Here is a 12,120-nt window from a genome sequence, read left to right as displayed (position 1 = left end):
TTACAAGTTGTTTTTCTTCGAAGAAGTCTTTCGAGTCACGGGACCGAGTGACTCCTCCTTTGGTGTCCATTGCGCATGGGCGTCGACTCTATCCTCGTTTTTTTTTTTTCCGCCATCGGGTTCGGACGTGTTCCTGTCGCTCCGAGTTTCGGAACGGAAAGATAGCTAAATTCGGAAGATTTTCGTCGGTATTGTTGCGTTCGGGATCGGCGTAGTTAAATTCAACACCGCATCGAAGATCGAAGAGCTCCGGTGCCCTTCGGGGTAGTTTTTCGATCCCCCGTCGGGGCCTGGTCGGCCCGACCGCGTGCTGAAGAACGCCGATGGAACGGACCCCGTTCCGTTTCTGTCCCAAATGCCACAACAAGTACCCCTATACAGACCAACACTTGGTCTGTAACCTGTGCCTGTCACCTGAGCACAGTGAAGACACATGCGAGGCCTTTCGTGCGTTCCGGTCCCGAAAAACACTCCGAGACCGTCGAGCCAGAAGACTTCAAATGGCGTCCGCGCCGACAGCCCACCGAGAGTTCGAGGAACAAGAAGAGGAAGGTACCTTCTCGATCCACGAATCGGACTCCGAGGAATTCGATGACCCACAAACCGTGAGTAAGACGTTGAAAACAACACATAAGAAGATTGACAAGGCCCAGGGGACGCCACTGCCACCAGGCCATGGCTCGACCCATAAATTCGGTGACCGACCGTCGGCACCGAAAAAGGCCCAAACAGTGCCGAGACAGTCCGACTCCGGTCGAGACACCGGTACGCAGCCTTCTCGGGACCGAGAAAGTGCTGGAGACAAGCATCGACACCAAGATAGCGGTGTAGACACGGCTCGACGCCGAGACAGCGGCACCGACGAAGATCGACGCCGAGAGGTTTCGGCCCCGAAAAAAAGAAAAGTCAGCTCGGAGCCGAAAAAATATGCAGACAGGGTTTCGGTGCCAAAACAACCTGCAACCGACCCAGTTTCAGGCTCTTATACAGAGGAGCATTCACTAACCTCCCAAATGCGAAAGCATAGGTTCGAGGAAGAGCTGCAATCTACCGATGTAGACCATACGCAAAAGCGTATCTTCATACAGGAGGGAACAGGGAAAATAAGCACCCTTCCCCCTATTAGAAGAAAGAGAAGACTGGAGTTCCAAACTGAACAAACACCACAAACAAAGGTGGTGAAAAAGGTTACTCCACCACCCTCTCCTCCACCTGTAATTCACGTCTCACCAGCACAAACTCCATCACATTCCCCAGCTCTCACCACCATGAGCCAGGGTGACCAGGATCAGGACGCATGGGACTTATACGACGCCCCAGTGTCAGATAACAGCCCGGAGGCATACCCTACGAAGCCATCTCCACCAGAAGACAGCACTGCTTATTCTCAAGTGGTGGCTAGAGCAGCACAATTTCACAATGTAAGCCTCCACTCAGAACAGGTCGAGGATGACTTTTTATTCAACACCCTCTCCTCCACCCACAGCTCCTACCAAAGCCTGCCTATGCTCCCTGGTATGCTCCGGCACGCAAAAGAAATTTTTAAGGAGCCGGTCAAAAGTAGGGCAATCACACCAAGAGTGGAAAAAAAGTATTAGGCGCCCCCTACAGACCCTGTTTTCATCACTGCACAGCTGCCACCAGATTCCGTCGTTGTAGGAGCAGCTAGGAAAAGGGCCAACTCCCACACATTTGGGGATGCACCACCCCCGGATAAGGAAAGCCGCAAGTTCGATGCAGCTGGAAAGAGAGTCGCAGCACAGGCTGCAAACCAGTGGCGCATCGCCAACTCTCAAGCACTACTTGCGCGCTATGACAGAGCCCATTGGGATGAGATGCAACACCTCATTGAACATCTACCCAAAGACCTACAAAAAAGGGCAAAGCAAGTGGTTGAGGAAGGTCAAAACATTTCAAACAACCAGATACGCTCCTCCATGGACGCAGCAGACACAGCTGCAAGGACAATTAATACATCCGTGACCATCAGAAGGCATGCATGGCTACGAACGTCTGGGTTTAAACCAGAGATACAGCAGGCAGTTCTCAATATGCCTTTCAATGAAAAAGAACTGTTCGGTCCAGAAGTGGACACAGCGATAGAAAAACTTAAAAAGGACACGGACACTGCTAAAGCAATGGGCGCACTCTACTCCCCGCAGAGCAGAGGAAACTACGGCACCTTCCACAAGACACCCTTTAGAGGGGGGTTTCGGGGTCAGGCCACACAAGCCAGCACCTCACAGGCAACACCGTCCAGTTACCAGGGACCGTACAGGGGAGGCTTTCGGGGCCAATACAGAGGAGGGCAATTCCCTAGGAATAGGGGAAAATTTCAAAGCCCCTAAACCCCTGCAACTAAGCAGTGACTCACATGTCACTCATCCCCTCCACACAACACCAGTGGGGGGAAGAATAGGTCATTATTACAAAGCATGGCAGGAAATCACTACAGACACTTGGGTTCTAGCAATTATCCAACATGGTTATTGCATAGAATTTCTACAATTCCCTCCAAACATACCACCAAGAGCACAAAATTTATCACAACATCATTCCGAGCTCCTGGAGACAGAAGTTCAAGCACTGTTGCAAAAGAATGCAATCGAATTAGTACCAAACACACAATTAACACAGGAGTTTATTCACTGTACTTCTTAATACCATAGAAGGACAAGACGCTAAGACCAATCCTAGACCTCAGGATAGTAAACACATACATCAAATCAGACCACTTTCACATGGTCACACTACAAGAAGTGCTACCATTGCTCAAACTACACGACTACATGACAACCTTAGACCTCAAAGATGCGTATTTCCATATACCAATACATCCATCGCACAGGAAATACCTAAGGTTTGTATTCAAAGGAATACATTACCAATTCAAAGTATTGCCTTTCGGTTTAACAACAGCACCAAGAGTCTTTACAAAATGTCTAGCAGTAGTCGCTGCACACATCAGAAGGCAGCAAATACATGTATTCCCGTATCTAGACGACTGGCTAATCAAGACCCATTCGTTATCAAAGTGCTCACACCACACAAATCAAATCATACAAACCCTCTACAAACTGGGGTTCACCGTCAACTTCGCAAAATCAAACATCCTGCCGTGCAAAGTACAACAGTACCTAGGAGCCATAATAAACGCAACAAAAGGAGTAGCCACTCCAAGTCCACAAAGAATTCAAAACTTCAACAACATCATACAACGCATGTATCCAACACAAAAGATACAAGCAAAGATGATATTACAACTCCTAGGCATGATGTCTTCATGCATAGCCATTGTCCCGAACGCAAGACTGCACATGAGGCCCTTACAACAGTGCCTAGCATCACAATGGTCACAAGCACAGGGTCACCTTCTAGATCTGGTGTTAATAGACCGCCAAACTTACCTCTCGCTTCTATGGTGGGACAATATAAATTTAAACAAAGGGCGGCCTTTCCAAGACCCAGTGCTCAATACGTAATAACAACAGATGCTTCCATGACAGGGTGGGGAGCACACCTCGATCAACACAGCATACAAGGACAATGGAACGTACATCAAACAAAACTGCATATAAATCACCTAGAACTGCTAGCAGTTTTTCAAGCACTAAAGGCTTTCCAACCAATAATAGTTCACAAATACATTCTCGTCAAAACAGACAACATGACAACAATGTATTATCTAAACAAGCAAGGGGGGGACACACTCAACGCAGTTGAGCCGGTTAGCACAAAAGATATGGCATTGGGCAATTCACAACCAGATTCGCCTAATAGCGCAGTTTATCCCAGGGATTCAGAATCAACTCGCAGACAATCTCTCTCGAGATCACCAACAGGTCCACGAATGGGAAATTCACCCCCAAACTCTGAACACTTACTTCAAGCTCTGGGGAACACCTCAGATAGACTTGTTTGCGACAAAAGAGAACGCAAAATGCCAAAACTTTGCATCCAGATACCCACACAGGCAGTCCCAGGGCAATGCCCTATGGATGAACTGGTCCGGGATATTTGCCTACGCTTTTCCTCCTCTCCCTCTCCTTCCTTATCTGGTAAACAAACTCAGTCAAAACAAACTCAAACTCATATTAATAGCACCAACTTGGGCAAGGCAACCCTGGTACACAACGCTGCTAGACCTATCAGTAGTACCACACATCAAACTGCCCAACAGACCGGATCTGTTAACTCAACACAACCAACAGATCAGGCACCCAGATCCAGCATCGCTGAATCTAGCAATCTGGCTCCTGAAATCCTAGAATTCGGACACTTACAACTTACACAAGAGTGTATGGAAGTCATAAAGCAAGCCAGAAGGCCATCCACCAGGCACTGCTATGCAAGTAAATGGAAGAGGTTTGTTTGCTACTGCCATATTAATCAAATCCAACCATTACACGCAACTCCAAAAGATGTAGTGGGTTACTTGCTTCACTTACAAAAATCTAACCTAGCTTTCTCTTCCATTAAAATACACCTTGCAGCAATATCTGCATACCTGCAGACTACCTATTCAACTTCCCTTTATAGGATACCAGTCATTAAAGCATTCATGGAGGGCCTTAAAAGAATTATTCCACCAAGAACACCACCTGTTCCTTCATGGAACCTAAATGTTGTCCTAACTAGACTTATGGGTCCACCTTTTGAACCCATGCACTCCTGCGAAATACAGTTCCTAACCTGGAAGGTTGCATTCCTCATCGCCATTACTTCCCTAAGAAGAGTAAGCGAGATTCAGGCGTTTACAATACAAAAACCTTTTATACAACTACACAAGAATAAGGTCGTCCTAAGGACTAATCCTAAATTTTTACCAAAGGTTATTTCACCGTTCCATCTAAATCAAACAGTGGAACTTCCAGTGTTCTTCCCACAGCCAGATTCCGTAGCTGAGAGGGCACTACATACATTAGATGTCAAAAGAGCATTAATGTATTACATTGACAGAACTAAAAACATCAGAAAGACTAAACAACTATTTATTGCATTCCAAAAACCTCATGCAGGAAACCCAATATCAAAACAAGGTATAGCCAGATGGATAGTTAAATGCATCCAAATCTGCTACCTTAAAGCTAAACGACAGCTGCCCATTACACCAAGGGCACACTCAACCAGAAAGAAAGGTGCTACCATGGCCTTTCTAGGAAACATCCCAATTCAAGAAATATGTAAGGCAGCCACATGGTCTACGCCTCACACATTCACCAAGCACTACTGTGTAGACGTGTTATCCGCACAACAAGCCACAGTAGGGCAAGCCGTATTAAGAACATTGTTTCAGACTACTTCCACTTCTACAGGCTGAGCCACCGCTTTTGGGGAGAGAACTGCTTACTAGTCTATGCAAAACATGCATATCTACAGCGACAGATGCCATCGAACTGAAAATGTCACTTACCCAGTGTACATCTGTTCGTGGCATCAGTCGCTGTAGATTCGCATGTGCCCACCCGCCTCCCCGGGAGCCTGTAGCAGTTCGGAAGTTACCTTCAACTATTTGTATATATATCATTTCAACCTTATATAGGTACATACTTAGTCACTCCATTGCATGGGCACTATTACTACAATACAACTCCTACCTCACCCTCTGCGGGGAAAAACAATCGAGGATAGAGTCGACGCCCATGAGCAATGGACACAAAAGGAGGAGTCACTCAGTCCCGTGACTCGAAAGACTTCTTCGAAGAAAAACAACTTGTAACACTCCGGCCCAACACCAGATGGCGAGCTATTGCAAAACATGCGAATCTACAGCGACTGATGCCACGAACAGATGTACACTGGGTAAGTGACATTTTCATTCCACAATTGGGATATACCTTTTAAAAATAAGGCATAAATTAAATGTGGCCATTTTCTGATGGACCAGGATCTATTCATCGATATACATATCTAATATATATGTGTAGACCATATGTATACATATATACACACATACGTGTGTGTGTATATATATATATCTATATCTATATATATATCCAAGAAAGAAGTGACTCAAACAGATGATCTCACTAAAGAACAAAAATATATTTCTACTACAACGTTTCAGCTTCCGCCTTCCTCGGGTAGTACAAGATGGTTTGCTCAGTGGCTGCACAGCTGACACTGGTGGATTTTCAAAAAGCATCATGAGTGAAGATTCCAATTGGAATGTGGAATCAATGCAGTCCTGAGACCTCTTAGATATGCAGAAATCAAGTGGTATTATCAGTGATGTTCAGTCCATCTGGATGCAGTGATTTTAAACGGTTCATCCAGAAATTTTCTCTGATGTCCAGTAGTTCTTCCTTTAAAACATGTTCCACAGGGAAAATCTTCAAATCTGATAGTAAATGGTCCACAAGGTTAAAATGGTTGGCTTCAGGCTGGTCAAGTTTCTTGTTAATTATTGCCGATTTGTGGTTCCTGAATCGTGTACGGAGGTCATTCGCAGTTTGACCTACGTATTGTTTTTTACAGCTTTGACATTGGCACTGAATCACATAAATAATGCATCTAGAGCGACATGTAAGATGCTGTCTTATTCCATAGGTCCTTTTTGTAACACAGCTAGTTACTGATGATGTTTGTAAAAGGTATTCACATGTGATGCACCTTTTGGAATCCCAGCAATGAACTCCTGCATTTGTTACAGCTTGCTTAAGTTCAGCTCTCACAATAAGTGATCGTAAATTAGGAGCTCTGCGGTAAGCAATGACTGGCGGTTTTGGAAAAAGCTTTTGCAATTTTTCACAAGTAGATAGTAAGGGAAAAGTTGTTTGTATTATATTTCTGTAGTTGGGAGCTGATGGATGATAGTCAACCACAAAAGGGATTCTGTCACTTTTGTTTCTTCTGTTGTTATTCCAAATAAATGCTTCCCTGGGTAACTGCAAAGACTTGTCAATTTGTTGCAGAATGATATGCAGAGGATAGCCTCGCTTTTTAAATAATCTAACAAGCTCCTGTAGATGGCCTTTACAAGTGTCTTCATTGCTGCAGATGCGTCTTATTCTGAGTGCTTGGCTGTAGATAATGCTGAGTTTAGTGTGGCGTGGGTGACATGGTGGTGTCCAGGGGACCCGAATGCCATCAGGGAGCTGAGATTTTAAGTCATGTTTGCTAAGGACCACAGTGAAACTCCTAGGTGAACTCTCACTTTCAAACATAAATTACCCACTAGGTAACGCTTTCCTGTGAGAGCTTTCCCCAAAAAGCACAAGAAGTTTTCCTCTGTGCCCAGGCACTACAAGAAGGATTGCACTACCACAGGTCCTGTAACAGCACACCTTTGAGAGATAATATGCTATCTATGGGAGTTTCAAATTGTGAGGCCCTGGTAGCAGTCAGCCTAGTAGCCATCGACAACTCAAGTACGCTCACCCAAGGACCTTTGGGTTTGTGGTGGAGGTTGGTGTTAATGGGAGGACGTTTCTGGCAATAAGGGACAATACCTTTTCCTGGATGTAGAATGCTGGGTTCTAGTTGCAATAGCCTCCCCCAACACACTCACTCACTCACTCCCTCACGCCCTCACTCACTCACTCCCTTGTTGGTGCAACTTTGACTGAATTGTACTTGATTCCTGCTAACAAGGTTGCCAGTGTTCCTTCCCCAAAACAAGACACCTGGGCACTTGATCCCCGAGTGACCAGGCCCCTTAGCACCTCTGTGTTTCCCTAGTATATGGTACCCCTGGTACATGGTTACTGAAGAGTGGCCCCTAAGAGCTGCAGCACAACTTGTGCCACTCTATGGGACTCAGCACCAACCTCATGCAGACTGCGTGACAAAGTGCTCCCAAAAGTGAAAACACAACATGGCACGCTCTCTTGTGTGCCATGTCCCCCAAAGCACTGCCAGTAATATTTGTAGTTCACCCCTATAGCAGGCCTTACACCCCTGCGGCAGGGTGCACTAAATTACATGTGTGGGCAGATCTGCAAGATCAGATATGCCCCTGCTATGTCTTTGTCGATTCTTAGACATAGTAAGTGTGCAGGGAAGCCATTTTAAATACAGGTGCTGGACACTGGTCAACACAAGTTCCCTAGCTACATGATGGTTTCACTGAAATTAGGGATGTTTGGTATCAAACATCTCATATTAATAAACCCTCACTGATTCCAGTGATGGATTTATTAATACATGCACCCAGAGGGCACCTTAGAGATGCCACCTGAGAACTTACCAACTGCTGGTGGGCTCACAGGTTAGTTCCAACCAGCCTGCCACCAACAGACGATAATCTGACCCCCAAGTATGAGAATCTTTGATCTCTGGAGGTCAGAAACTAAAGTCTGCACTGGCAGGGGCGTTAACACACCCCTCCCAACAGGATGACTGACATCTGCGTTCCAAGGCTGGGAGCTTCAAAGAAGCCCACCGCCTTTGTTATGCAGAACTGGCTATCCTCAGAGGAAGCTGACCCTCCTGCCTCAGAACCCATCTGCACTTGGACATGCGGGAAAATTAGCTATGTAGGAGGTTTTGTGTTTCCAGGCCTGACACACCACTAGGGTGGCCAGCCTGAAGTGGACACAGCCTCAGGAATTCCTCCATTTTGTGTGTGGTGGAATTTAGGAACGCTGGACAGGGTGATGCCCACTCCCCACAGGAAGTGGTAATCTAGGGGGTGTAGTGTCCCCAAGGGTCAGTAGCCCATTGGTTACTACCCTTCACTCCTCTTAACGCCCCCTAAATTTAGTTTTTAGGCGACCCTCTGATACCAGGACCTCAGATCTTCACTGGATAGAAATGAGGGAGTGGACAAAAAGCCTGTTGAACCCTAGAATGGAGGAGCACGACTGACTTGGTGCCTAGCCTACCTGCTGTACCCAACCCTCGAGGAGCAACAGACCTGTCCTGTAGCTGCAGCCTCCAAGAACTGGGGAGAGTTCCCATTGAAGTGAATGGAAGACCCGACGCCGTAACTTCCCTATGCACCAGGGCCTCCTAAGGTGACCTGTTGGTGTGCCCCATACTCTCCTTAAGTCCTGGAGAGCAGTCCGGCAAGTTGCTGTGAAGTGCCCGAATGCAGTACATGTTTTCCCCACATTAGATAACACTACTGTGCCCAAAAATTGCACTGTCAACTTTTAAAAACTGTAAAAATGCCTATCTCAAAAAGTACTCACCTGATTTCGGTGATCTTGGTTTCTAAATGTATATAAATATGTTTTTTTTGTTTTTAATTGATGTCAGATTTCTTTATTGAGTGTGTATCCCAATTAGTACACGAGTGTGTGCCCTACAAGCTTAGCACTACCCTCTGATATGCCTAACTGCTTGGCCATGCTACCAAAAAACAGTATTTGGGATGCCACTTGTGCCTCTGTGATACCTCCGGGGTTTGCTTGGACTCTTTGTACAGTGTACCTCATTTTGTTCCACTATATAAAGAGCCATCTTCCTACCCTGGACTATAATTGAGAGAGAGAAGATCATACCGGACGACATTGTCCTTGCTTCCAGTGGTATCAGTCTAGTTTTCTTTGGTGATGATGTGGAAAACTGCTTGCCAGTGTTTGGATTTCCATACTTAGTGTCTCATGACTGCCAACACAAGATTGAGGTAAACCACTATGAGTTGCAGAAGGTGAATATTTTGTAGAATTTAACTATCTTGGTTTGTGTGTGCTTTCGTCTTTGCTGTCATTCCTGAAAAAAGCTTTGAGGGTGGGTGGGTAACACAAGTTGACACTGAAGAGGTTAATTGCTTGCTGAGCATGGTTAATGTTGGTTAAACCTTAAATGTTGAGTGAGCCAAAGCTTAAATTAACTGGTGGTATTCCCAATAGCTTAATCAGACCATGCCTCTGCTGTATCCTGTAAGGGCTGCAAGTAATGTCTTCTCATTTCCTTGTGTTCCATAGTTACCTCAAACGGTTTAAGGTAATGAAGCCCAAAGTGCTGAGGAGCTGGTGTCGGCAAATCTTGAAGGGCCTGCAGTTCCTCCATACACGGACACCCCCTATCATTCACCGAGACCTTAAGTGTGACAATATCTTCATCACAGGCCCTACTGGCTCAGTGAAGATTGGTGATCTCGGGCTGGCAACTCTGATGCGGACCTCCTTTGCAAAGAGTGTCATCGGTAAGTAATTCTTAACTGTAAACTGCAAAGTTATTGGGTATCCTGACTTAATAGGAGGCACATTTAAATCACCCATACATGGTAGAGAGGCTCATGTGTTACCTTATGTTGGAGTTCACTAGCCTGATTTTTCTTTGAATGAACAAAAACACAAGTCACAAAGAGAATACTGTTGGACAGAGTTATATGCTGTGACTTAAAAACAATGTTCCTGAAGTGTGTTCGTGGTTAATAAAAACAGCTTAACTAAAACTTAACTCAGCTAGTTTCCTTAGAATATCACCAGCCCAAAAGCAGGAAGAAACATATTTGGAAAAGATTTTTGGTTCCTCTGAAAAATATTCTAATCTGCTTTCTCCAGACTTCCCCAGTTCCCAGCTTGATATATTTGGCATGTTGTTATTCCCTAGCATTGGATCTTTCATAGATTCATGCGATTGAATCATTTCCGTAGTCAAGCTGGGAGCCTCACTGTTGCATTACATTAGCAGAAAACCTGCATTTCAGTAGAAATACATAGAACATTTTATTTAATAAGATATGCACCTCACTCAAAGACTAATCAGATCGGTGTTGTGAATGCACACTACTCCACCTCCAAAGAAGTTACCATACCTCAGGTTTTGTACTGCGAGTTCTTTGGAAGGGAAACCCATTAAGAGCACTGCTCAGAACTTTTCATATTCTTTGGAAATTCGACCTTTTCATGCAAAACCACTACTGATAAAGCTATTGGTACTTTTTCCTTTAGGATTTTAGCTTGGAAGTTAATTTTCAATAATTTTCATATCATACCTGAGATATCAAAAGATCCTGTTTTTAACCTTGTTTCACATGGTAAGAGACTCTTTCCAATCAGTGTTTGAATGCATGTAGTGCCTGTATCCAAAGCACAAAACGGAAGACTGTAAGATTTGTCATACACTTTGGATAAAGACAATCACTAAAAGGACCATCTCCTGAGGTCACTTCAGAATAAGGTATCTGAAGAACTTTCATCAGGTGAGGAATCGTCACCAAAATGAGAAAAGCCTGTCAAAAGGCATTTGGATAGTTGAATGCTTGCCCAAAAGACCCTGTCTAGATTATCATTAGTAATTGAACCACCTACATAGAATGCTAAAAAATCAGACATGCCCCGATTCTGTTGTCATGAAGACTGCTCACCACTGAACACAGAATTCAAAGTCTCTATGTACGGCCCGTCCAGTTGGAATGGGAGAAAGAGATATAGCTTTGGTAAGTGAATGTCCATATTGGCTGACAGTTCCATCAAGAGCGCAAATTCTTCGCCCTATTCTGGACTTGCGGGATGTCAACCTCTTTCTCAAAAAGGGGAATTTCAAAATGCTCACTCTGGCTCTTGTCTGGAGACTGGATAGTAGCGGACTTGTAGGATGTGTATTTCCATATCCCCTTCCTGCCTGCCCACACACGTTACCTGCGGTTCAAGGTGGGCAACAAGCACTTTCAGTTTTCCGTGGTCCCTTTTGGCCTTACCAGCGCCCGTCGGTGTTCACCAAAGTGATGGTGATAGCAGCTCATCTGTGCAGGTTAGGTGTTTCAGTCTTTCCCTACCGCAATGTCTGGCTGTTGAAGGCTCCTTCGCCCCTGGGAGTCGTCTCCCACCTTCAGACTAAGGCGAACCTCCTGCATTTGCTGGGGCTCACTATAAACTTGCTGAAGTCCCACCAGACCCCTCTCACACGCCCCCTTTTATCAAAGCTGTTCTGGCCACTGTACAGTTTCGGGCCTATCCTCCCGAGTAGCCAGTCCAGGATATTCAGGTTATGATTCGAATGTTTCAGCCTCTATCCAGGATTTCAATGATACAGACTCTGAGGCTGTTGGGACTCATGACTTCCGGCATCCTGTTAGTCGAACATGCCAGATGGCATATGAGGGCTCTGCTGTGGGACCTGAAGTTCCAATGGGCACATCATCATGGAAATCTTAGTGTAAGGAAATGCCTCCTTGGCATGGTTACCCCCTGACTTTTTGCCTTTGCTGATGCCAAGTTATGATTT

General features: G+C 45.3%; 1 protein-coding gene across 2 annotated transcripts in view; it reads left to right on the top strand.

Moving 5' to 3' along the window:
- The window catches only part of WNK3 (WNK lysine deficient protein kinase 3), a 577,357-nt gene that overhangs the window by 171,798 nt on the left and 393,439 nt on the right, over positions 1-12,120 (top strand). For both annotated transcript variants that reach the window (XM_069209347.1, XM_069209346.1), the window contains exon 4: positions 9,873-10,093. In XM_069209347.1, coding sequence (XP_069065448.1) covers positions 9,873-10,093 — 221 coding nt within the window. The remainder of the gene's footprint in view (positions 1-9,872; positions 10,094-12,120) is intronic.

This window comes from Pleurodeles waltl, chromosome 10 (assembly GCF_031143425.1).
Source record: "Pleurodeles waltl isolate 20211129_DDA chromosome 10, aPleWal1.hap1.20221129, whole genome shotgun sequence".
NCBI lineage: Eukaryota > Metazoa > Chordata > Amphibia > Caudata > Salamandridae > Pleurodeles > Pleurodeles waltl.
The sequence above is the reverse complement of the archived record's forward strand: the minus strand, read 5'-3'. Positions and strand labels throughout refer to the sequence as shown.